The sequence below is a fragment of the Phaethon aethereus genome (genome assembly GCF_964289735.1).
Source record: "Phaethon aethereus genome assembly, chromosome: 11".
NCBI classification, from domain to species: Eukaryota; Metazoa; Chordata; class Aves; order Phaethontiformes; family Phaethontidae; genus Phaethon; species Phaethon aethereus.
In genome coordinates this window covers 8,384,796-8,411,069 of record NC_138587.1, presented here as the reverse complement: position 1 = coordinate 8,411,069, position 26,274 = coordinate 8,384,796, and the positions used below count along the sequence as shown (strand labels likewise).

The 26,274-nt window shown below is 48.6% G+C and overlaps 1 protein-coding gene across 1 annotated transcript in view; it reads right to left on the bottom strand.

Annotated features, from left to right (window-relative positions):
- Positions 1 to 26,274, bottom strand: part of ADAMTS9 (ADAM metallopeptidase with thrombospondin type 1 motif 9) — a gene marked incomplete at its 5' end in the record, with an annotated part of 82,152 nt that overhangs the window by 41,561 nt on the left and 14,317 nt on the right. The window contains 18 exons of the mRNA XM_082004577.1: positions 131 to 295; positions 1,390 to 1,554; positions 2,317 to 2,527; positions 4,248 to 4,374; positions 4,960 to 5,089; positions 5,197 to 5,363; positions 8,147 to 8,242; positions 8,507 to 8,624; positions 9,708 to 9,844; positions 9,946 to 10,127; positions 16,605 to 16,750; positions 21,414 to 21,518; positions 21,737 to 21,878; positions 22,718 to 22,864; positions 24,845 to 24,950; positions 25,070 to 25,110; positions 25,532 to 25,653; positions 25,753 to 25,836. Of these exons, the coding sequence (XP_081860703.1) occupies positions 131 to 295; positions 1,390 to 1,554; positions 2,317 to 2,527; positions 4,248 to 4,374; positions 4,960 to 5,089; positions 5,197 to 5,363; positions 8,147 to 8,242; positions 8,507 to 8,624; positions 9,708 to 9,844; positions 9,946 to 10,127; positions 16,605 to 16,750; positions 21,414 to 21,518; positions 21,737 to 21,878; positions 22,718 to 22,864; positions 24,845 to 24,950; positions 25,070 to 25,110; positions 25,532 to 25,653; positions 25,753 to 25,836 (2,391 nt within the window). The remainder of the gene's footprint in view (positions 1 to 130; positions 296 to 1,389; positions 1,555 to 2,316; positions 2,528 to 4,247; positions 4,375 to 4,959; positions 5,090 to 5,196; positions 5,364 to 8,146; positions 8,243 to 8,506; positions 8,625 to 9,707; positions 9,845 to 9,945; positions 10,128 to 16,604; positions 16,751 to 21,413; positions 21,519 to 21,736; positions 21,879 to 22,717; positions 22,865 to 24,844; positions 24,951 to 25,069; positions 25,111 to 25,531; positions 25,654 to 25,752; positions 25,837 to 26,274) is intronic.

The following is a 26,274-nucleotide window of genomic DNA, read 5'->3' as shown; positions in this document are numbered from 1 at the left end:
AGGGCTGCTTCAGCGTGCAAATCAATTAACACAGTTATGCCACTGAATTTGGATGAGAGGGTAGCACCCAGCCTTGGCCACCAGCACCCAGGTCCCACCGGCCGGGAGCCCCGCAGCAGCTCTGCAGTACCTGGCCCCACGGCCCCACTTGCCACGAAGCACATTCCTGCTGCTGGCACGTCTGCACCGACTCCGGCTTCGTTTCGGGATCGCAAAACCTGTCGTTTAACCGATCTTCTCCAAACTGGCACCAGGTCTGGCGGTGTTTATGCCCTTTTCCACAGGTGACCAGGCACTGTGAGGAGTAAAGCGCAAGCTCAGGCGGTGCTGGGGATGCGCTGCCGGCTCAGCACCTGCCCGGGTGCTGAAAAATAAACCTGGAGACCTGCTGCAACCGCTGCTTAAACACCGGTGCCGAGAGGTGGCTGTTTAGCCAACGACCACGTGCGCTGGGAAAAACACGAGCATCGCGCAACGAGGCAGGATTGCTCTCAGGAGCTGGTCCAGAGCAGAGGCTGGAGTGTGGAGAGCACGGCCGGGCCAGGACCCTTCAGCACGGATAAGGTGAGACCATGAAGGCTCTTTACTTCCAGCAGCTGTAAGTCACAGGGCGAAGCCACAGCGCTGCCCAACGGGGACAGAGGCTTGCAAAAAACTTGTTTGGCTCTGAGCGTGCATGTTCATGGTCTCGGCTCCCCACAGGCTCCAAACGCCTCTTCCATCACCCCAGTGTGCTTGGGCTGCTAGCAGCTTGACCCAAAAGACAGATATTTTTCAGAGAACAATCTTAACTGCTTTCATTATTTCCTAACAGATTGCGATTCACAGAACCGAGCGTTATTTGGCCACAAAGGTGATGAGCAGCCTTTGAGGACTGTTCTCTGACATCCCTGGTCCTGCTGCAAGGAAAAGCCTATCAAGGTATGGTTTTGTTGCATTGCGAAGGACGTCGGCAGCAGTGGAAGAGGTAACGGTAATAAACAGCAGGGTGAAATCCTGCCCTCCAGCGACAACCAGAGCTGCCGGGGCTCGTGAGGACGACCTCAAGGGAAAATGAGCACAGAAGGTATTTTCCTTCCCAAAGCTGCAGAGGAACCGTGGAAAAAAATGGGGAGAAATTACTGCAGGACTAGAAAGGAATTAACCCCCTGTGGCTTTGCAGGGAGGGAACTGGCCTCTTGACCAGTGGTGACGAGGCCAGTGATTTTGCTGTCTACCTCCCTCTGCACAGGACTGGGGAGACCTTCTGCCAGAGGCACGGTGCCACCATGCCCCGGGGCACAAACAAAACCCGAGGGATGAGCAGGGACAGAGCTACCTCTTTGCAGGCACCAGCCCCCCAGGGTGGAGGACCAGCAGGATGAGCCCACCGTGGTGACCAGCACCCACCTCGGACCAGTCGCCAGTTTTCCACTGGGGGCACAAGAAGTCGCTGCATCGCTGCACCGTCAGCTTCTCCTGCTGGCTGCACTTGCTGTCGTCCAGGACATCGTTGTAGGTGTTCACGCACATGGCTCGCCGCCGCCGCGTGCCCCCGCCGCAGCTCTTGGAGCACTGGGAAGGAGAGACACCAAATACTTTCTGCCACGCCGTCACAGGCCCACAGCCCATTTATTTCCTTCTCCCCGCTTGCAGTCAGGACTGTGAAAAGACTGCAGAAAACCTCCGGAAGAACAATTCAGACTTTAAGTAGCAGGATGTTGCTTTGTACGTTCCTTTAAAAATCCAATCTTGCTAAGCTTAATAAAATCTCGCAGCAATGAGTTTCACAAATTCATCTCGGGTTATAACCCCATTATTACTTTTACAAGTGTTGCCGTTCAGTCCTCCCAAATGGCTGTTGCTTGTTCTCATTTTAGGAGAGATTAATTCTCTCTAACCAGCTTGCCCCCTTCACCGTGCCCTCCCTGGAAAGCCCCAGGCTCGTCATTCTCTCAGTGCTAGGTCTGCATTCAGGAATAATCTTGGCCACGGAAAAGTATTCTGCTGAAAAATGTAAAGGAGACAGATTTCGGAAGTCCTCCACTGACGGTAACACGTCCTCTTGGCTCCTGCCCGCGGGGCTGGCTGTGGTGAGAGAAGACAGCCAGCAAGGCTTAGCATATTGAAGACAGACCTTAGGATGCTTAAAAGCATAAATTCATTGCAGTGGAAAATTAGGAGTACCAGGCTGATTTGGACTACAGTGTCCTCCAGAAAAAGCAGCGGAAGCAGAACCACTGTGGCCAGCTTTTATACGCTGTACGCAACCTAAACGGTCTGACAGCCCCATGCGAGGAGGAGATGGTGTCTGCGTAACCGCTGAGCATCCCTTACCTCGGTCCAGGCCGAGTACCGCCACCCTCCCACGTTACAGTCTCCAGTGCACTTCTCCCTCGTGCTCGGCTTGGGCTGGCTGCTGCAGAAGCGATCGTCGACCTTCTCTATCTTGCCCTCCAGCCGGCTGTACTTGGAGCAGTAGATCTCCAGGGTGCGGTACCCCAGCCCGCACTGGGCCGTGCACTCGCTCTTCCTCGCGACGTGCCACCTGCGCCGAGGAAAGCTGACGTCAGCCCTCGTGCGGCAGAAACCCATGACCCCACACGAAGGCTTGGAGAGGATCAGAAGCAGCAGAAGGAGCTGTGGGGCTATGGGACTCTGCAGGTAACATGCTCAGGGGTGTTTCACATAAATAAGGAATATATGCTCTTGAACTGGAAGTTTTGGCTCTTTATAATGCTCCCCAATGCTTTGTGGCTTCCAAAAACCTGAGGCGGTTAACCCCGGCATTGCTCCTTGTGGGGAAGGAACTGTCACCAGGTCCCTCTTATAGGCAGCAAAGCCACGCTGCGACCCTGCGGGACCACGCGAGGTGGTGGGGGGAGTCCATGGCCAAGCGAGGAGCAGTGCTTTGAAGGCTTTCTACCCCACGTTCCCCTGCAGGAGTGCCTCTAAAACCGAAAAGTTGAAAAACACATTATCAGAAACCCAACTGCACAGGCTTGAAAGGTGTGACAAGGCATTCCACATGGCAGGATGCCTGCAAAAGAGTTTCAGCTCTCCAAAGCGTCAGCAAACGAACTGCTTCAAGACACACGAGTGTTAGTGGGGATTGGGGTCGTTCCCTCTGGATGGACGGACTCCCACCCTGGTGCCTCCTTCCGGGGAAGGGCAGCAAGGGCTGGCGCTGGTGGCCCTCAAGGACCCAGCTGGGGATACAGCCCTGGCAAGACACCGGGCCCGATCCAGGGAGAAGTCGGAGACCCTGGAGTCAACCGGAGCTGACTGCCTCCCGCACCTCAGAGGGGTGGCTGCCGGGGAAGGGGACAGTGAGGTCCCCCGCGGGTCCTGTGCGGCGAGCGCAGAGCCCCGCTCCTTCGCTGAGAGCGCAAACCTCAGGACTCCTGGGAGGAGAGTAGGGTCAAGGGGATTTGGGGTCAATATCTCCTGAGCGGTGAAGCGCTCACATCCCTGCCTGCTTTCCAAACTCCTGCATCTGCCCTTCTCAAGCTTCCAACCTGTTGCAATGGCAACAGCTGTTACTGCAACCACCGCACCTACAGCCCCTACACCAGCCCCTACACCAGCCCCTACACCAGCCCCTACACCAGCCCCTACACCAGCCCCGGGTTTAACGCAGCCGGAGAAGCCCCTCGGGGAACACGGCCATCTGAATTGCTTCACCAGCAGCCATTTAGTGCCACCATAGCTAAGCTCCAGAAAGAAAAACAGATTGCTTTTAAAGGGAAAACGCGTTGTGATGATTTAGGCCATGCTCCATCAATTCCAGCTCGCCAGGAGTTGTCTGGGGACAGCCCCAAACCCGCTCCACACTTAAGCCTATTCTTCACTTTAAGCAAATGATGATAAATCCAAGTCTTAGTTACTCTTTTGCTTTGAGCATATGTTTTTTCCCCTCTTTGCACACTGTTTGTAGGATGGTGCTGAGCATTTCTGATCCAGGCAGATGTGAATTTCAGGCATTTCATCACACAGGGAGATTCTTCTACACTAGGTGAAATTTTTTCTAGTTAGCACTAATTTAGTCCAACAAGAGAAACGTGAAAACGTAGAAAAGCACCTCTCAAAACACAGCTGGTGCATGTCAATCCCTCCTGGCTGACAAAGAGAGGCAAGTGCTAATCCTTTTCTTTTTTTAAATCTAATACAGGCTGGTGAGAAAAGGAATTATAGCGAGAGGTGAAAGGAAAGAGGAGTAAACAATAAATATATGATGTAATGTATATACACAGCTGAGTAGAGTGCACCTTAATTCACATTCTGTGCTACAAGGCTCAGTGATGGGGTCAGGCTGGGGAATTCGATCACATCGCTGGTCCGACACTGTGAGCTGGTCCGACTCTCTCGTACACACGGGCTTCCTTTTTCGCTCTCCTACGCAGGAAAAAAACGCGTTGAGTCACACGGAAAAGCAATCAAAATAGTTATTTCTCTTACTCCTTTTACAGTAGCATTTAAAAGACATTTAATTACGCTTTTAAATCTCTTTCAGAAAGAGGGAGGGGGTTAAGGCTCCCTAGGAGGAGCGGAAGGGTTTAACGCGGGCGAGGCGGGCGCCGGCAGGGAGCTGCAGCGCGCCTGCAAGGGTGGGCTCTGGGTGTTTAGCAGGGTCAGCCTGGCAGGAGGCAACGACCGGGTGTCAGACCCCAAACCAGACACCGGTGCCTCCTGCAGCCTTAGGCAATGCCACGTAACCTCTTCTGCGCTTGAGCTGCCTCGCCTGCAAGCCAGGCTGCAAGGCTTACCTGGCTCAGGGGGGCTGCAAAGTGCCCTGCTCCGAAACCCAGAAGCACCAGAGCAGTGCTAGACCTCGTACGACGTTATCTGCTACCACAGCCCGGGGAAAGAATCACGCCCATAACGTGAGAATCTCAAAGAAATGAAATGGAGAGGGATTTGACAACGCTGCCCAGATCCCAGACAAATCCGGGACAAAATTAAGCCTTCCCAAGCACCCACCTTGGCAGAGCTTACTGCAGGGCTGCCACGGGCCATACGCATTCCAGTAAAACTGCTGAGGTTTGTCCTCAATGGGGATATTAAATGTGTAACGAACGTCGGGATTGTACAAATTGCCCACTGATAAAACCTGAGGGAAAGAAAGATGAAGCAGAGTAAACCAACAGACTTCGCTGCCACCGTTTTCAGTCCAATAATGCTGAGCAGACTTTTCCACACGCACAACATATACTTCACCTGAAGCGTTATTTCTTGCTCAATCCGATCTGTAGAATTAATCCTTTCAATAGCATTATCCGATCCGCTGTATTCGATCACAGCATTCCCAACTTTGATTTCCCTTTTAAACATACTGACGACAAAGTCTCCATTTAATATAAAGTCTCCTTGACTGTTAGATAAGGCTGCATAGGTGCAAAAAACAAGAACTAAAGACGCAGAATTAACTCATACGTACATAATAACGTGGGTCATGCGCTCTCAGTGCTCCCCTTCATTGGGGTGGGAGGAAAAGCCCACTGGCGCTCTCAAACAGAACGGACGTGAAGAGAGCAGCAGAGCTCTTACAGACATTGTGCCTTCTCCTTTTCCCACCGGAGAGCCTCATTAAAACGAAGGCTGAATGCCTGACGTTGCTGCTAAATAGTTCACCCATAACCCAGGGCAGAGAGACACCCAAAGGCACGCCGGGCCGGCTGCCGTACGCGGCGCACACAGTCTGCATCCCTGCGCGTACCGCAGCAATAACCCTGCCCAAATCGTTCTGTTAGCCGTGCGGCTAGGGTGGCTTCCCCGTTGTTTCCAGGTGTGTTCTTAGGGCAAATGTATGTACCCTAATTGCCAGGGACTTTGGTCAGCATCTCCCCCTCTCTCCCCCTCCTCCCCCCATACTTTTTATTATTCCAAATCTTAAGGTATGTGAAAGCACTGAAGGCTTAAAGCCTAAATGCTTTATAAAAGGAACAGTTTCCTGAAAACAGCAGTCTGCTGCACAACTTCACACTAATGCGATTATGTAGCTAATTTCCTAAGTTAGTTTCCCCACCATTTCACCCATCACAGCTACATTACTACAAAGCCTCTGTACTGAAAAATCTAAACTTAACACCAAAACACCAAAGGGAAAACACCAAAACACCAAAGGGAAGGTTTTTACACGGAATAAGGAGACATAATGAAGCAAAACATTGCTTGGTAGCAAACAGACATAGATGGAGGAAAACCTCACAAAGCGGACGCTATACTTAAAAAAATTCCACACTTTGCAGGCTTTAATGTCATTAGGCAGTAGTAAAACTCATTAAAGGATTCCTTCCCGTTTACTGTATCTGCTACAACAGTAGGTACACGTCCTGGACTTGATGACAACATCAAATTCCTCCTAAATTGTTAAGCAACTACAAGGTTCACAGTACTGAGGGCCCAAGATTTCACACTCAGTGAGCTGCAAAATAAGTGGACACATGCACACTTCTCATTTGCTTCTAGTCAGGCCTAATGTGAAGAGATGCTTTCCCAGCAATATTAAAGCAACATTAAAGAAGATTTGACTTCATTGCTTCCCAAGAAGATTAAAGGCCCTCCAAGAAGAGCTGAGAAGTTCTTTGGGGCTCCTTCTGGGGTGAACCAGTTTGAATCGGCACAACACAGGGAGGATTGTTTTTCTAGAAAAGAGGAATAACGCAACGTACCTCCCTCCCCCAGAATGGAAAACTATCATATCTCAGTAAGGTTTTCTTGCTAGTGATGTGCATTCCTGCTGCACCATCTCATTTCACTGCTGTGAACGCGCAGAAACGATGCAACGCGGCTGCAATCGAACGGCCACGTGCGCGCAAGGACATGGTGCCTTGCGTGGCCCCGGCAGGACAGGGAGGACCCACTCAGACTTTTGCCTGAATGAAGGGTCCGGCTGCATGGACGGCCTTTCTGAGCGGCAGCCAGAGCTGTCAGCACCGTTTCCCTTTGGTGCACCATAGTCTCCTCTACTTGTTTCTTAAGTGACACAAAGAAATGAGTTCCTTCGCCTTCAACGGGCTAGCAACCCCCAGCCTAGTCCCATTTTTAACATGCCCAAATACAGCGAGCACTTGGGCTAAGCCCCGTATTTTGCAAAAATGCTCAACAACTCGGGGATATTGCAAGATGAAGCGAGATGACGTGCCCTGCTCCGGGGTGTAAATAAGGGACCCTGCGCTACCAGGAGCGCAGCTGGCGGAGCCAGGCACAGGGCGTGAAGAAGAGGAGGAACAGAGCTGGCAAAGAGCCATCTCCCCAGGACCACAAGGGCCCACAGCCCGACTCCCTGCCCCGTCAGCAGGCAGAACAGACCCTGAGGGACACGACTCAGGCTCGCTGGCAAAACCAGCCTTCAGCTGGCAGGGGTAACATCGGTCGTAATGTGCGGTCGTGCTATCTCCGCCACTGAAGACAGACAGAACTCCCCGTGGGGTGAATTACTGATCAGCACGGTGGAAAAGAGAGAGACGCGTGGCCATGCTAAAAGTGTATGTGCGTGCAGCAGGCTGGTCTTAACATAGCACCGCCAGCATTTTCATCTGGCTCTAGAGATGTACCCACACATTAGAGAAAACAGAGACTAGGAATGTCCGACAGCCAAAGGCCAAGTTATTGTTAGGTTTAAATCAAACCAACAGCTTTGGCGCAGGGTATTTCATCGCAGTTACGTACCACTGTCACGCAGCGACAAGAAGGGCTCAATCTAAGTGAAAGCAGAATTACTGTTCTCGGGGTATAGAAAATAATTTCTCTTTGGATTTGTTTGTACACACGTCTTTCGGGGTATGGCATATTTACTCTCCAGCCAAGGCACGGTGACAGCAGAGACACGTTAAGTGTCAATGAGGAGACTCCAGCAGAACTGAGAAGCCTGTTTGGTTCCCAGCTTTGTGCCCCAGCTCCCACCCACAGCCCAGGCTTGATACTCCTTCCCAGCCGCAGATATCCTCTAAGGGGATATTTCTTATAACGTAAGAGCCTCCCAAACTTTGCATCAAGGATGACACGAACAAAAAGAAAGAGCAAGATGAGGCTGAATGTTTGGTAGATGTATGAGATCCCTTAAATGAATTCTTCATCCTCCCCAGCAGAGAGCAGCCAGTAGGTCTATCACCACAAACCAGACAATAAAGCAGAGTTTTGGACTGAAACAAGCACTGCAACTCACCCAGGTAGTTGTCATCCTCTGGTTTCCCTGAGTAACTATGCTGACGCACATCAATATTTGTTGCACCAGCTGGGATGCGGACCACAACGTTATAGCCTAGAAAAGATTTAACAGAAAGTCATGGCTATTACACAGACATTTCATTTGCTTTTTACAGGAGGAAGGGAAATGAGCAAAATTACCTCACATTACACAAGCTGATACTTTTCATTTAGGGATAGCATAAATAGTTATAAAATGGAATATACTATAGCTAGAAGGATTTTGCATTTTACATCACTGTTTTTGTAGATTAAGTGTGGTAATGGCTTTTATAGACCCGCATTTTTCACTATAAAGTTTTTAGCAACAGATTCTTACCATAATGCACCGTGTTAAATGTGCCCGCAACAGTTTTGCATGAAGAATTATCCCCACCACAAACACCACATTTATCTCTTCTTGCTTTTGAATTCAGCACATGATCGCATCCAGCTTGCTTTAAGAGAAAAATTGAAAAAACTAGATTGAGCAAATACAGATTGGAACAACATTTACAAACCTCCCAGTTAAGACACACAAAGGCTTTGTATGCAAAAGGCTGCCATGAGACAAACTGGTTTGTTTCCCCACATTTTTCTGCTGATTTACAGTGTGGCCATCCCACACCATTTTCAAACAAAAGGCTTTTTAACAAAGCGAGAATCAGAACTGCCGTTTGCACCAGGCAATGCCTTCGCTAGAGAAAACTTCTTGCATTGATTGTTCCCATAGATAAAAGTGTGAAAAATAATGGTGAAATGTAAAGTGCTCCAGGGTCTGACCGGGAAGAACCGGGGCAGAGCACAGAAGGAAGCAGCGTTTTGAGTCAGGCTCAGACCTCCACAGCCCTCAGTAATGAAGGGCAGATGTACAGACATCCTCCACTTGAGCGTGTCCAAAGAAGAGCAATGAAGCCGGTGAGGGGTCTGGAGAACAAGTCATATGAGGAGCGGCTGAGGGAACTGGGGGTGTTCAGTCTGGAGAAGAGGAGGCTGAGGGGAGACCTCATCGCTCTCTACAACTACCTGAAAGGGGCTTGTGGTGAGGTGGGTGTTGGTCTCTTCTCCCAAGTAACCAGCGATAGGACAAGAGGAAATGGCCTCAAGTTGCGCCAGGGGAGGTTTAGACCAGTTATTATGAAAAATTTCTTCACTGAGAGGGTTGTCAAGCACTGGAACAGGCTGCCCAGGGAAGCGCTTGAGTCACCAGCCCTGAAGGTATATAAAAGACGTGTAGATGGGGCACTTAGGGACATGGTTTAGTGGTGGACTTGGCAGTGTTAGGTTTACAGTTGGACTCGACGATCTTAAAGGTCTTTTCCAACCTAAACGATTCTACGATTCCATGTGTGGCTCTTCTGCAAGTCTGGAGGTTGGCACAAGCGTCAGAGCCGCCGGGGCTCGCGGCGCCCGCGGATGCTGCCGGCAGCCCCCGCGCGAAGAGGGCACGCCAACAGCCGGGGTGGAGCGAGGTGCAGAAGCACCAGCCTGCTGTGCAAAGCTGCAACTGCCTTTTGCTAAAGAGGAGAGAAAATAATTACCCGGCACAGGCCCTGCACGCAGATGTCATTCGTGTCGGGGCCGCAGGGCGTCCCGTCGATGACACGATCCCGCAGCTGGTAATACGCCGTGTTTCCCGCCACGCGGCAGAACAACTTGCACCGATCCTTCATCAGGACTGGGGAGGGGAGGGAGGAAAACCAGAAGCACGTTATCCGAACGCCATCACCCTGACGCAGTGACCCAGGAGGCAGGATCCGCGTCCCCCCCGCCACTTACTGCCGCTGTATTTGGGGACCCAGCGCACGTTCGTGGGCAGCCCGTTGATGTTAAAGTGCTTCCCGTCAAAGTCGGCGCACTGCTCGTCCCGGAAATCCTTCTTCAGTTTCGAGCATGGTTCGGTGTTGCAGGATTTAAACTTCATGCGACGACCCACGCAGTATTTCCCACCGTTTTTTGGCCTGCAGAAACAAGAAAGAAGATGGCCAGGATCGGGCTGGAAATGAGATGCAGTTGCAGTTCTGCAACCTGTTCAGCACAGTCGGTATTTTGCAAGACCATTTTGTGGGCCCTGTCTTCGTGCATGTCTTTAATTAATATCCCAGGCTGACAGCAGGAGAAGTTATGCAGGCGTCTAATAAAAAAGACCATATATGTGATGCTAAAAAGGGATGAAAAAGGGATTATTTGCTTTCTGATGAATGCAGCAGTAGTGGGAGAAGCCAGAGAGGAAAAGCATCTTCCTCCCTAATTAGGGATTTAGTTCCACACTGAGGGATCCCATACAAGAACACCCCTCCACAACCCCATCAGTCCTATGCATTCGGCTGAGCGTTTGCATCTGATCTACTGGGTTGCAAATAACTAAACATCATGGCAGAAAGAAGAAAGGGCTTCCCTGCAGAGGCTGAAAGGTCAGGCAGCACTTAGTCCCTCAGGATTTCTAGCCCAAAACAGTAGTGCTAAGCACTTTAAAACAACTTCATCCCCATGTGTTCCAGAAAGCACCAAAGACTGCAAATAAATACTTTACCCCTACTTTATAGTAAGATGACTCTGGTATAAACTGGGGAGAGCGATATCATCCAAGTGACATAAAAGCCAGTGGATAAGCCTAGGAGAAATTGTCATTCTGAATTTCCCGACTCCCAGATTCAGGGCTGTAGTCATACAACTATTTTTGTCCTCGCATGTAAATGGAGCCTTTGCCAGATAACAGCTGACTTCAGGGACCGAAAAAGCCTCTCCCACTCCAGCTGCTGTCAGCAGTGGTGCGGGAGCAAGCTGCACGCAGACGGCATCGGAGGAGCCCAGCAGAAGGCGTTTTTCTGGTGAGGACTCATTTTCAGCTACGGTAATGCTGCGAGGAAAGTACCCCTGGGATACAAGCCATCCTCTTTACTGTCAGTGCAAAGGACATTTCTTCTAGGCCCTCGGGTAAGATTTCATACACCCACCTATGTGCCGCCTTCTACGTATATAATGAATTGTAATAAGAAAATAAAAAAGGATGCACCATGCTTTACATGTTAAAAAAAAACCCCACCGCTATCTCTACTGCTCTCTCCTGAAACTTCAAATGAAATTGGGAGGGCATGGTTGAGGCTTCTACAGGCTACCACCATTAATACGCATACAAAACCCCGCAGTACCACCCAAGGAGCTTTGCTTTTCCCTGATGTTACAGAAGGAAAGATACTGCAATCTAGATGAAATGTTGCAGGGTCAACTTGGGCAAAGTTGTAATTATCCAAAAAGGAAAAGTTATACCACATTAGACCTGCACTGAGGGTAGATGAAGTTAACATGCGTCTCAGCCATCAGACGCGGGAATGCCTCCACCGGCTGAGGTTAGCCCTGGCTCCTGCCTCTAACAGACCGTTTCAGAGGGGTCGGGGAGGGCAAGAGCATCCTCAGTGGCCAGAGCCACCGTGTCCTGACCACGTCGTGCCGGGGCGCATGTACAGAGGCAAAGAGCGAGTGGCCCTCGAAGCTCAAGCTGATGTCTGTGCCCAGCTCCAGCCTCTGCTGCAAAATAACCGCTAAACCTACGTCTTCTGCCCAGGCTACTTCTGAGCAGAACAAGCGCCTGCACCAGCAAGAAGCACAGATCCGAAAAGCGACTCGCCGGGTGCTGAAGTCCTGGCACCTCCTGCCTTTCAGGGCTTTTCTTCAGGATCGGCTCTGCCTCGCCCCGGTACCAGATGCCCATCGGTGCCCCAGGGATGCTGGCGGAGCGCATCTTCCCATCCACTCTCCTTGGGAGGGAAGCCAGTTTGCGCACTCGGAGACCCTCTGAAACATGAACCAACGAGTGATAAACGGGAACCACTCCAGCATGGAGGTGCCCATCGTAAGATCTGCCCATTGCACGCAGCTGGCGTCTCCCAACGTAACAGAGACAGAACCCCCCTGCGCATGCACAAGGGGCTCTACACACAGCGAGTCAACAAGTTCCTACAGCTGAACACAATTTTTTAGCATCTCTTGACCTATAACCAGCTACGAAGCCCGGCAACAACAATAAATTGTTATTTTTTTTCTCCCACAAATAACAACTCTTCACTTTTACATTTGAAAATGTCACTATTTGTGACGCAAGTAGTGGAGTTCCTGCGAGATAAATGGGGAGACATTGCCTCCTCCAGCAGCCACAGGTGAGACACAAAGCACCACCAGCTACGCACATGGGATTCTTCCTGCCAGCTGAGACACGCGCTGCCGTGGTGCAGGTCCCGCGGTCCCAGCCTAAATGCCGAGGGGCACGATTCTGTCTTCACCTGCTCCGAGGGCGACTCTCACGTGCCCTCTGGAAACTAAATGTGTGTCACTTGCAAAGGCTTCTGGTGCTTGCAACTAAGCAAGTAACAGTGATAAAAAGCCCAAGCAACTGCACAGCACCCAGCGCAGATTTCAGTTACAGACCGATTTCACACCAGTTCCTAGGGGAGCAAACCGAAACCACCTGGTTTCTACCGATTTAACCTATTCTCCACCTTGGTATGACAAACAACTTGAATTAATTTAACTGATTAGACTTGGGACCGCTCCAGAGCTAGCCCAGCACAGCAGCCCCGGCGGACGCGTGCCGGACTCCTCCCGCCTCGCAGGTCATTGCTGGGGGTTTCCCACCGCCGCAGACCATTCCCACGCAGGCACATCATCTACCTCCAGCTACAAAGGGACATCTTGACCATCTGACAACACCTCACACGGGGAAACTTCTTAGCTGTGGCAGCAGCACACTCCAGACCTCGGTGAGTCCGAGTCACTCACAGAGGAGTTAACGGGATTCATCGTTTTCACTTCAAAAGCATTTATACTGCAGCAGGACTGTCGCAGTTTGACAAAAGCTCTAAATTATGCAAACCTCTAGCAGGGCATTTCTTTAAAAAAAATTGCAATTGCAACATTTTTATCACAGTCCTTCCAATAGAAATCAATTTAATTAAAATGAGACTTTTAAATATTAAGTTAGTTAACAACATGATGCAGGAACCTTTTCTTAAGGGTACGTCGAACAAAATCCAAAGATCCGAAGCCACTGTAGTTTCCTTTTTTCTAGGAATGACCCGTGAGATTGAGAGAATATTGAACACATTGACACACCGCAAACTGAAGGATGCTAAAATGTGCCATCGTGTTGCAAACTGTCAGCTTTGTAACTGTGGCAGTAAATCTCCCCGCTGCCAGCGTTTGGGGCTGAAGCACACTCACACTTATGACATTTCAAAACAGCCCCAAACCACCCTGACAGTTTTAGGGTGGTTTTTAAACCAGCATTGCTTTTCACAGAGTCTGAGTAAACAGAGAGAACTGACCCTGAAAAACAAGTCAGCCTCATATAACATCGATTTTCAGTGTTACAAAAAAATATGGGATATTTCACGCTACATAATATTTTTGTGGATAATCATCAACGATGTACCGCAGAGATAGAAGGGAAGGCAGTGCACGCATAGAAAGCTCCTTGTTCTCTCTTGATTCCCCTTCCCTCCGAATCATCTATTTGATCAACTAACAGCCGGCGTGGACCCGCTTTCAATCTAGCATCGCTCCCCTTCCAAGCTCCTGCGCACACCCTGGCTCCGCTGCGTTCCTCCCAGTGGGTCCTAAATATGCAACGCTTAATGCGTCACCTGCAGGTACCAACCTTCAATCTCCTAATCTACTAATCTTCACGCGCGGAGCTCTAGGCAGCTGCCAGTGCCCCGGGAGCGGGAGGTACAGGCAGCTCGCCGAGAAGCGCCGTTTTGGGGGAGCCCTGCACGCGCTCAGCCCCGCGGGCAGCCCCTCTGCCTGGGGGCATTCAGGCTGCCACGACAAAAGGCCCCTGGAGAATTAACTATGGGGCATACGCATTCATCTGCATGACCGCCTCTGTGCCTGCGCTCATGCAGCGGCTGCAGAAAAATCGGTGAAGCCCTAGTGTGCACAGGTCAGCTGGAGATCTTCGCAGCATCCCGGGAAGCCCTGGGACCGGGAATCGGGACATGTGCTGCCAGTGACCAGCAGAGTTATCTGCAGATGTGTTTACACGTCAAGCTCAGACAGCATTCAGCACAGGTAGGTACTTTTATGATGGACTAAAATGCAGACATGGTCCGACTCCGTCCAGAGATAACGCTCCCCCATCCAGAAAGCCTGAAAACAGGGCTCCTGGTATCGACATCTTATGAAATATGCCTTTCCCCCATAATTCTGCAGCTATGCCTTGCTTTGAAAACCGGGGCTTGCACCACAGACCCTCTACGTGACGTGCTACAGCCATGGGTTTTGTCTGTACCAGCCAGCCCCAAATTCCCAAGTGGGCAATCTTGGTGGGAAGGTCTGGTCTGGTTAGCTAACGCATTCCTTCAGCACATGTCAAAACACAGTCTGCTGCCGTTTCAGAGGCTTACAGCTCTTCCTACAGCCCTGCACGATACGTAGGTGTCGGAGCACAGAGGCAGGAGCTGCAGCCTTATTAGTACAATATTTTATTGGCATGCACGATCCCACCCCAGAGCCTCATGCACAGAAAAAGCTTTAAAAAGCTAAACCGTCTTTGAATATAAAAGACTTACTGAAAACTATTTCAGCCCTTACTCAGGGTACTTGGGTTGGTTTTGCTGTCTCCTACCATGGAGGAGAAACAGAGCCTGGACCCATTCTGTATATTTTTTAAGTACTGTGAGAAGGGGGAGAGGCAGGAGAGTACCCAGCGGCGTCTCATCCACCTGCACTGTGTCAGCAGCCCCACAATAATGAGGATGCAGATGGTGGGAGCCCATGCTACGATGTCAAATTATGGAGACAAAACAAGAGAGTTGGCTCTGTGGATAGTGCTAGGACAAACAACACCCTGCAGGGACTTCGTGAGGGGCTGGAGAAGAGGCCAGTGCCAGCTACGCAGCTCTCGATATGGGGCCTGGAAAATAACCGCTATTAATGATAAGTGCAGGGCATTTCACAGGTGCTAGGCACCGAGCATATTTAGGTGCTTTTGCAAATCCCGGCCAAAGCAATACCCCTCACGTAACGCCCAAGACACAAAACACAAGCTATGAAAGACGATGGAATTTAAAATTCCTTGGCTAGCCTTTAGGATAAAGGAGATTTTCTATCACAAAAAGCTATCAGTCCAAACAGATGCCGCTCCAGAAAATGAGAATACTTCTCACTGACAGCGTCCAAAGGTTTGGCAGCATAGCTATTTTTGTGTGTGAAACGATATTTTATTTTTGTGTCTCCATGGCTACCGGAAGACCATATGGCGTGTGCTGACTCAGCACAGCGAGACGAGAACTCCTTTGCGCTTGTGTGTTTCTCAACATCATTTCAATTAACGTGCTGGTGCCCGACTCCCTTAGCCTCAACCCTTCTCTTTCGACTCTTGCCCCGCCGCGCTGAGCCAGCCTCTCCCGTCGCTTCACCACCGGTGCTGCAGGCACCAGCTCTCCCTTCTCCCATTAGCAGCGATGAGACCGTCACTGGCGCGTCGCTGATGGCAATTTCCTCGGCAATAAGCTGTCCGACGCCAATGACGAGGAAGCGGAACGAGCCTGCTCTATCTTTTGAAGACCCCTTGGGGCAACGAGCTCTGCAGACCCCTCTCCTCTCTGTGTCTCAGTCACAAACGAGAGCCTGGAAAGCATCCTGCCCACCCCTGCTTGCTTTCGTGGGCTGAAAGGAGACAGCTAAACAGAAACCAGCACAGTTCACCGTTTATGTAAACAGTTGCTCAACCTATTGCTAATATTTCGCCAGCCATACATGTCTCCTTGAAGCGCACAGCAAAATTCCCTGCCATTTCAAAGGGTGCAGGATTTTGCATTCCAGGCTGACGGCAAACATTTATGAGTGCCACTTTTTTAATGGGGCACAGATTTCTGCTGAGGTTTGGCTAGTCTGTGCCAGCTGACATGTAGCTGTATAAAGGATCAGCCACAAAAGCAGCCAAAAGCTGCAAAACCAGCCAAAGCAGGAGTAAAATGGTAGAAAACTGTATAAAGGATATGGTCTTTAGGAACAGCTGCAAAAGCAGCCAAAGGAGGGGTAAAATAGTGAAAAATAGATAGAAGTGTGGCTCCTTTCCGTCTCCCTCCTTTCTGATCCACAACTTTGGAGGAGGAAAAACACCTTTGGAAGTGGGACCCCAGCTGTGCTCCCCGAGGGAAACAGGAAGCAATAGGCCCATGTGGGTATTATTTCCTTCCCTCTCTGTTAAACGGATCCCTTTTAAGTGCACTTTACCCACAAACCAAACCTGCAACCGGCTCCTCTGGGGTTCCCGTGCTGCCTCATGCGTGCCAGGCGAAGCCACCGTCCCCGGGGCAAAGCCACCGGTCCCCGGGCACACACGGGCTGGGGACGGCCGAAGGGGTTGTCAGCCCATTTGGGTAACCCAGCTGCTTCTCCCCATTCCTCCCACCGGCGCTTCCCCTCCGTGCACTTACTCGGGCCTGTTGCACTCTCGTATCGCCGTCTTTATGCCACCGCCGCAGGTTCTCGAGCAGGTCCCGAAGGGGCTCCACGTCCCCCACGCTCCGTCTACCACCGGCGCCTCTCGCTCCTTGGGCACGCACATCCCAAACCGGCAGTGCTGCGCGCGAAGGAGAGAGATGGGAAAGGTGGGTTTGCGTTGCTTTTGCATCACGAGACGATCAACAGCGACCAGCCTGGACGCCAAGACTCATGCTTATTTTTTTCTCAACCACTCACAAAATGCAGCAAAGATTTTTCCAATCAAATAAAATTTAACTTCTTTACTTTTTGTCTGTCACCCTCCGTATTTTTTTCTTTCTGCACCCTTAAATGAAGGGGCAAAGGCAAGCTGCTGAGTCCCCGGGAGTGATTTATGGGAAGAAGACTGAGGACAACAGCAACCACTGAATATTCCCTGTTTACTGGTGCCGAACAGCACGGAACAGCGTGGCAATGCTCGCGGCGCTGGCTTTTCAAAAAGCTGCTTATCTGATTTCCTGGAGAGCAGCAGGAACCGCATCATGTCAGGGGAGGAGACGGGCAATGGGGAAAACACCAGCGAAAACTCGAACGTCCCCACAGAAACCCCAGAATGGAGGAGGGAAAGGAAATTTCCAAATCCAAAGGGCAAATAAAATAGAAAAATGAATTCCTCAATCCAAAGTATTTTTTTTTCACTCAGCCATAACATGGGACTTGCCAAGGCCTGGCCTACACTTCTGTTTTCCAGCTATAACTCTTGTTTTCTTTTGTTTGGAAAACTGGTTCAAATTAGCTTGGCAAGCCCCTATCCTCCATTTTTATGGTACACATTGTGTCCCTTCGGGTTATGTGTGCTAGTTCAACTACCCAGACTTCTGGAGAGGCGAGATCTAGGCAAGAGTCACTTTCTGGCCCCTCCAGAGTGGATGGAAAAGTGTCCCCAAGACCCGTGAGAGCGGGGCTTCCCTCTCACTGAACGGCTTGCTAAGGCAGATTCAGACCCAGAGACAGGCTCACCTGCTGGCAGATGCCTAAAACTTTGCAGTTACAGGAAGCCCAAACATTGCTGATTGCTCACAGATTAGAAGAGGTTACAGACTTACGGAAGAAAACACGTAGTGCATCATTAAAATATTCCCTTGCCATATTTCTCTGCACCAGATGCTGTTCAGGCAGGGAAACACCTGACAATCTTCAGGGCAACAGGGTTCAATTTACTGGTGTGCCATGTTTTTCCAGCCCTTTCACTAACAGCAGAACAAGGTTGTATCAAGACACACCATGAGCTCATCCCCCTTCTTAGACATCCTTAGGAACCACTTTAGAGAAAGCTATCTAGGAAAACAGAGCAAAATCAAGCTATCGTGGAGGTCGAGCATCCAGCTCATAGGACACTGGCTCCACAACACGTTTAACGCCTTCTGCCCACGATGGCCAGCTTGGCACATTGCTTTGCCGATGAAGAAAGCTGATCTCGGGTACGCTGGCCTACGGGCATGGTTTGCAGGACGGCTGAACAACTCGTAGCTTGGGCCCTAATGTGGTGTTTGCTCAGAGATGAGCACGGTCTCTAGGCTGCTTTCATCTGAAGATTTGATTCCCCACATAGAAATCGGCTGGGAAAAAAAAATCTGTTACAGTAAAGGACAGGAATAAAATAAGCTGAAATGCCTGTTTCTTTGCTGCAGGACAAATCCTTACAATACACAACCCCTCCTGGCATTTAGAGGGTTGAAAAACTGCAGGATGGGGGCCCCTAATGCCAGTCCTGCACAGGGACAAAGAGGTCTGACAGCTATCGTCAACGTACAAAAATATATGACACCAATCCAACAGTGCTGTCCCGGTGGAGAACTTCTCGCAGCAATGTTGATGCTTATAGCTAAATATATAACCACAGTCATGCTTGGCACCACTGACCCAGAGAAGACGACCAAATAGCTAACCAGTGAATGTACACAGCTAACAGACCGTGACATGACCTATATGTCTCCCATCCGATGGTTGAGAATTAACCAGGAAATCACCTACATCCCTGGATTTTATTAAAAATTGGGGGTTTGGAGTCGATGGTAAATCAACTCCAAAAAAAGAGCAGCTGTTTTAAATAAACAGCAAGGTTATCTTATGAAAACGCAATGGTGTTTCTTGGAACCACACTGTGAATAGTCTGGCTGTGCAACCTTCATGCCTTTTGTATTTTAAAAATAATTTCTATGTTGAGTTACAACAGAAAAACTAAAAAGCCTGCCAGGGTTCTGATTTGTAAGCTCATAGGAAAGAGAGAATGAAGAGAAGAAAAGAGTTTTTGTCTGGAGCAAATTCAAAATAACTTCCACACGCAGTTGAGCAAGGAGAGCAATGGCAGGGATGGGAGACACTACAACAGACTTTCCTTTCCTTTGTCTTGCCACTGGAGTCCCAGATAATTCACCAAATCCAGCTCCCATCCTTGGGCTGGCTTTGGCTGAATGGATTAGCAGGGGGCACACAAAGTGCTGTGAGGCTTCATGCATGCATAACATATACGCTACCTGCTGCCATACGGCGGGAGACAGAAATGATTACTATTCCTCTACTCTTCTTTTATCATTCTTTAAACAACCCTGAAAACCACAAGAGATAGAGGCCCAAGTTTATGACCCTCTTTACTTTCTTTCAGTGATTTATTTCCACCCGACAACGCACTGGTGCTGTGAAACGCTGTAAACCATCACGACTGGTGCTCGCCCAGGAAAGGCCAAACTCTGGGCTGGGCTTATTACTTGATTTAGCGATACCAACTTTGCTGTCCTCACATGCAAAATATGCATAAACTAATACTCCCATGTTGCTTTATTGTCCTTGATTTAAGAATAAACTTGGAGCCTGGTTAAATCTACATTCCTAGTTTTAGCTAGATTTTTCTTAGCTATTCGGGCTCCCTCATTTCCAAAGATATCTCCATAAAAAATGGCATGGTGTTTTCTCCATCTGCCAACCCATATATCACGGGCTTTAAACATGCAGACTTGAGTCAAGGCATTAGTCAGCAAGCCGCAGTTTGATGGGGCTCCTGGCCACAGCAGAGTATCAAAATAGCGATTTATTCCACTGAAAAGCATTCCAGACTCGCACCTCAACACTTCACAAGCCCAAGTAAACATTGAGGAAGAGAGAGTTTACAATGATCCAAACCTTAAGCTTGAATCAGACCAACACACAGATACAAGACTCACTCCATAAAGCCTTTTTGTGAGAATACATTCAAATGCCTGAACACGAGTGGACTGCATTAGCTTTTCTTAAGAGCCCATCTGCTTTCAGCTGAGAAGTTCAGGTCACACTTGTCTAATTTGTCTAAACTTGTCAAATTGTGTAAATTTGCTGACTGAAATGTTTTTGCTTCCACGGTCTTTATTAAGAGCCATGCAGCTGGACGCTGCCTCTCGGCTGACACGGGGTAACTCTAAGGAGATGCTAATCTGCTCAACTGGAGTTGTTTGCACATCACTCTGGTCATATCCAAGGGTAACGGCAGGTTTTTCAGAACAAAATTGCAGCCCAGATTTTTGGAATCTCAAGAAAATGGTTATTTCTGAGCTTCCAGTGATGAGCAGACCCCAAGCTCACAAATAGAGAAGTTGAAGACAGAAGGGCTCAAGTCACAGGGACTCCACAGATGCCCAGGCTTTATCCCAAGTCTCAAAAAGGGCGGATTTTACACAAAATCATTAAATATTGGTGCACCACTGGCTCCAAGGAGTAGCACAGGAATAGGATTTCCAACCACATCTCTAATGCACATTCTCAACAATAAAAACAAACGTGTTAACTGCGCTTTTCCCTAAGAAAGGAAGGCAAATTGATACATTATGCCCATTGTCTTGAAGGAAATTGGTCAAGTGTTGTTGAACAATTGACTTTTCAGACACATGCAACGAGATTAATTACCAAGGAGATCCACGGCCTGTATGGAAAATTATATCTAAAAAAGGATCCAGATACTTTTATGAAAATACATTTGAAAGACTGGGAATTAAAATGTTGACTCTTTCTAAAGAAAACTTTAACTGTTGATCATTAATAGCCACAAAAGCAAATTTTCAAGCTATACGTTGAGGAATAACATCACACTTTTTTTACTAGACCCAGATAGAGAATATTTTTGTTCAGACACAAAATGATGAAAACTAGTTAGCATTTTTCTTCAAAAGCTTCAGTATCTCAATAAAAGAAAAAGAAAAACTCTCTCAATTATTTTCTCCAGATCAGGACAACTAAAAACTAAATACTTATTCTAGAAACCACAATGCTAGCTGGAAAGTAACATTGCACGTGGAAATTGAAAGTTTCTATGAATTACTGCCAAAACTGTTCCATACAGAAAATGTCAACCAGTTCTGTATTTTACTCTGAAGTTGTCAAGATGAGAAGCCAGTTGGCAAGTTTATGTTACACAAAATTACTAATTGCTCACATCACACAGGAAATTTCTAATAAAAGCCTAGGGAAGCTTTGCAAAAGTTTTGCTCAAGAGTTCACTCAAGGGCGTTAATTTAAAAAGATGAGCACTCCAGAAGGAATACCTGCTTTAAACAACGTTATGCACAAGAAATCGATTTTAATCGCATTATCTGGGGTAGAGCTGACCCACACATACGAGGCTTGAAACACACAGAGCTGCTTTGGGCTTCCACCCTTGCAGTCAATTGTGCCCCATACAGCTGGCCACTGGGATAGGGTGATTTTGACTGATATGCTTAGCCTGAGCCCCAGGAAACATAGCTATGAGGCATGAACCACCAGGTATTACAGACCTTCCCAGGCTCACATTCCGTCCCATCAGCCCAAGGCGTGTGTTGGGTACGGCATCCCTTGTGCGCACCATCGATGTTAATACACCAAAGTCGCCGACACTGCATCTGCTTAAGTTATTGAAAAGATAAAAATATAAACAAACATGTGCCACACACTGTACCAGACAGACGATTCTTTATGAGATTATCCCCCTAGGACTTACCATTAACTCACAAGCTTGACAATAATTTGGCGGCTTGCGAGCCTCCCATTCATCCAACCCCAGGAGGCCTTATTTTGCCCTGGCAATACCAGGAAAACTAAGGTGTGGGATTTCACTTACCATATACGGGCACACTTGAGATCCGGGTCCAAAAATTAATTCACATTGTTTGTTGACGTCATAAATCAGCCCAGGGAGCTGCTGAGGCAACGTGTAAGTTCTTGACGAAGGTTCATCGAGCAAACACTCCCCATAACCAGTGCTACAACACAAAGCAGAAAAATGGTGTTACACTGGAGGTGATGAGACTAGAACCCATTGGCGTTTCCCTGAGCCAGCCTGAGGGCAGCCGTGCATTTGCCATATTTTACAAGCGCTACAGCGGCCTCAGGCACAGGAGGGTAGCAGGCTGTGTTACCCATTCACCACCATCCCCATACCATGCTAATGACTGTCAGCTACCCTGGCAAAAGCATTTCTGAGCATGCACGACCTGCATTTAGTTGCTGAGCAAGCGCTGGTACATATTTAGAAAGAAAATCATTGATTAGCAGAAGAACCACCCAAGGGACCAAGCTCCTGGATTTGCCAGGACACCATCGTGGGTCTCATTCTGCTCCCCATCACAACATGGGGGAAGGCTTCACGGCAAAATGGGTGATCACTGTGCATCAAACTGACCCGTGGGCTCCTGGAACAATGTTCCCACCATGGACTAGTGCCAGGGCTTTATCTTGACCTGTGGAGCAGAAAGGCAGATTCAATCTGCCTCCTAAAACACAGCTCCATATCTGGGCCACGGGGCTTGGAAAACTCACTTTTCAGGTTTGAGGAGAACGCACATTCCTCAAAAGCAATATCCATGGGGGAAGACTTATTCTTCCCCATAGACAGGCCGGTCCTTGCCAGCTTATCACGAGGCTGAACTGGCAGGGACTGGATGCCAGGGGTGCATTCCTGCCCTCTGTAAAGGATGCGTGCACACACAAATCCCTCCCATTTCCTCCAAACGCTGCACACTAGCATTTCAGATTAACTGATGAACCCCATGGGATGCATGCATGTAAAAACAGCCTAACGCATGCACATGCAAGGCCTTACTCCAGAAATTCAGTGATGTATTTCCTACTGCATTTTGACCACATCCAGGGATTGGTGTAGAAGTTCAGTGTTGGCGCCATGACATGCTGTTGATTTTTACCTCCGTCTTCTTTGCACTTATGATTGTCATCATGTGGCATGTTAAATCTAAGAGAAACACAGCAGTGAAAAGTACAGTCAGTTAAGTGGCAAATGTCAAGCATTTAGCATAGGAAGAGCAACAGTGTGAACTAAATGTAAGCAAACCCAAGAATTTTTCCCAGACATGCTGCTGACAGATACTGCAGAATAAAAGCATCAATATGCACGTATTTATAAGTGTCAACAAGCATTGCTCAAACTGGGTTCCTAGCACTTGTCTGCAAAAAGCTATGCGGCACGCTGGTAAGATCTCCACACCGTGACTTCATATATTTAGCCAGACAAGTCCTTGAGGGAGCCTGCAGTAAGATGCAATTTCAGCTGCAGTTTCCTTCCCAGCTGATGGTTGCGATCCTGCAGGCAGGCTGGAGCCTGGCCTCACCTTCATAAAAATGGCAATTTCTCTGGAATTGAGCCAAAGAGCCAAGTTTCCGAAGGAGTTGAATGACCCGAGTCCACCAACCACCGCTGCCTGAAGTCCTTCATGTACATAGGCAGCACCCTGTCTTGGCTGCGATATGTTTTCTAATGCAGTTGAATACCTTGGGCCACGCTGATCCCTTAAGCTGTTGCCTAAACAGCGCTGCACTGGGAATAGACTTGGGCCTTGTACTTTATGAGGCAGGTTTACAAAACACCGCCAAGCATCAATCTCGGCAGAAACCCACGCGAAGTTTGCAGCGCATGACGTATTGAAGGATGCGGCAAATATGCTAAGGGAGACAGAACGGCTTAAGGTGTTTTGCCATTTGAAGTGGAGAAGAGGAAACGACCCGGTGTGATCCCACGTTCGAAGGCTGGGGAGTTTATATCCCGTTAGGATTACCTCCAATGAACCACCTTTTCACTCGACTCCCTGTGAAAGAGCAAATAGGCATCTCCTGCTCGGGAGCACCTCGAACCCCTCCAGCAGCTCTGGGGCAGCATTAGCGAAGGAATTAGCCACCGGTTAGGTGTGGGGAACGCCAAACCTTCAGGAACTTTCTGTCAGGAAATCTCATTTAAACAAATACTACTGTGGTCAAAAATAAGACCGCCTCAGACAGCTCTCCATGCAGAAAAAAGGAGTTTTAAAACAATAAGAGATCTGTTCCCCAGTACTCATCCATCCCACACCTACAGACCTCCACTGCAAACCAGCCGTGAGGTGGTTTGGGACTGAACCAGCTGCCTAAGTGTTGTAGCTGGAGGGTAAAGGACTATGTGATCTAAGATGATTTTTCTCATTACCGTACTCAAAAAAAGTCAACATCAGTTAAAAGAAATTTTGGAAGAGGTACATCCTGAATGACAGCATCTCTTCAGGGCATGTCCGGCAGCATGAGATTTTCCTTTGTGAAATGGTTCAGAAGGAGGGTCAGGCTTACTTGTACATCCCAATCACCTGCCAGATGACCTGGGTAAATTCCTCCCTTCACACACAGCTGCTGCGCTGCCTTCAGTAGCTCCACACATGGTGGTGGGATGAGCTGTGGCAGGCTGAGGACCTGCTCTCAGAGGAGACTCAGTCCTGAAGGCCAGGGGAGACATGCCTGTACCCCTCGCCCTGGTCCTCCTCAAGGTACCCAGCACCTCCCAGCCCTGGCCAAAAAGCTGGCTAGTCCCAGTTGCTTGTCCAGGACAACAAGGCTGTTGGGGCAGATTCTGCTACATACGCATGTAGATGTGAGAAGATGTAGTAATAAGGGACATTTTGTTAGCTCTCCTCCCTTGCTTAGCTACCTGTCAGAGTACCCTGCCACTCATCTGCCCCAAAATGTGGGTCTGCTGGTTTTGCTGCTCTCAGATAGGCTCCAGAGCACCCCACTCCCTCCTAGAGTCACACCACAGTTTAATCTTCCTTGGTGGTGCATCTTCTACCCAAGTACATTTACCTCCTGTCAAATAATTAGGCTTAGCAGGTACAAAGCCCTAGCCTGGTTGGTAAGTCCTAGCTAGCATAAATCTTGGGCTATTTAAATGTAAGTGTATTTACATAAAACATACACATGGCCAAGTTCATGTGCTATTGTGAAAGCAGTGCTCAGTCCGTTATCTTCACTAATTGAACAGCTCCTGTATGGGTCACAGACTGTGCCCAGCTCTGCCAGACCTAGGAGAGAACAAAGAGGTTTATGATAGAAAGACATGTTGCCCAATGGTTCAGCACAGGCAACTAACATCATCACTACAAAAAAAGTCATCAAAAGACAAAGAAAAGGTTTTCCTTACCCAGAGTATCACATTTGTCGTGCGCTCTACAAATATCCTGTCTGAAAGCAGAAGAGACCCGACACATTAATTTTCAATGCAGCAGTGAGTTAAGATACAAGCACAGTAATAACAACATCCAAAAGCAATTCTTGGTCCTCCACTGGACCTTCTCATGCTGGTTTGCCACATCATCCAGTCAGAGTTTGAACCAACTCCCTATCATAGTCAGAGTTTTTCATCACATGTTGAACCCATGGGCAGACCTTGGACAGTCCTGAACTTCTCAAAGTCATCTGTTGCTATAGTGGACACATTACCCCAGTTCTGCTCACAGTTACATTTGCTCTCACAATTGCAAATGTCATTACACCCACATCAAAAACCAAACATTTCTCATAGCTAGATACATTACATGCTCATAGTCTGGCTGTGTGAGCCACACACGACTGGCTACAGTTTTCATGAGGATATTCACCATACCTGGTAACAAGCACAGCTGTATCGTGTTGAAGGTGACTTCCTTCAGGGTGGTTCTGGGTTTGCTGCCATTGGCAGAAGTTTTTTAATGTTGTCTGGGCATTGTAAGATATTGCAGGACCATCCTAATAAGCAACGCGCACAAAGCAGGTATTTTAATTATTCATCGCAATGCTCACTACAAATACCACTCTCAAACAGAAGAAGAAAATCACTTCCATTACCTGTTCATTATGTATCACGACCAATTTCACAATAACAATATTAATTAAATTTCCAATGCTTGGGTCTTTGTAGATAGAAGCCACCTGTTTCAAAAAGAAGTATTCAGAACTATTGCTAACATTCAGGGAAACAAAGAATTAAGACAACACACACATGTTTTCTGTTTTGCAACCATTTTTCTCTTGAGCTGCTCTCCTGCCCCACTGATGATACTTGGAGAGACCTCCTGCCAGAAGCACAATTTTAGAATGAAATAAACCTGCTGGCATTACAGAAACTCAACATTTCCTTTTGCTTTAACACATATTTCACCAAATTACAGGATCTGAGACACAATGACCACCGACCGAGACTGTCAAAAGCAACTTATTCTCTCAAGTCCCTCATTTTGACATGGATGGTTTTAAACCACATCGTCACTGCACTTCTACCCTCGAATAGGAGGAAAACCCCTCCAGTGACACAGCTATGCTGGATACTCACTTCCAGTCACTATGCATCTACAGAGCTGCCTTTTTGGG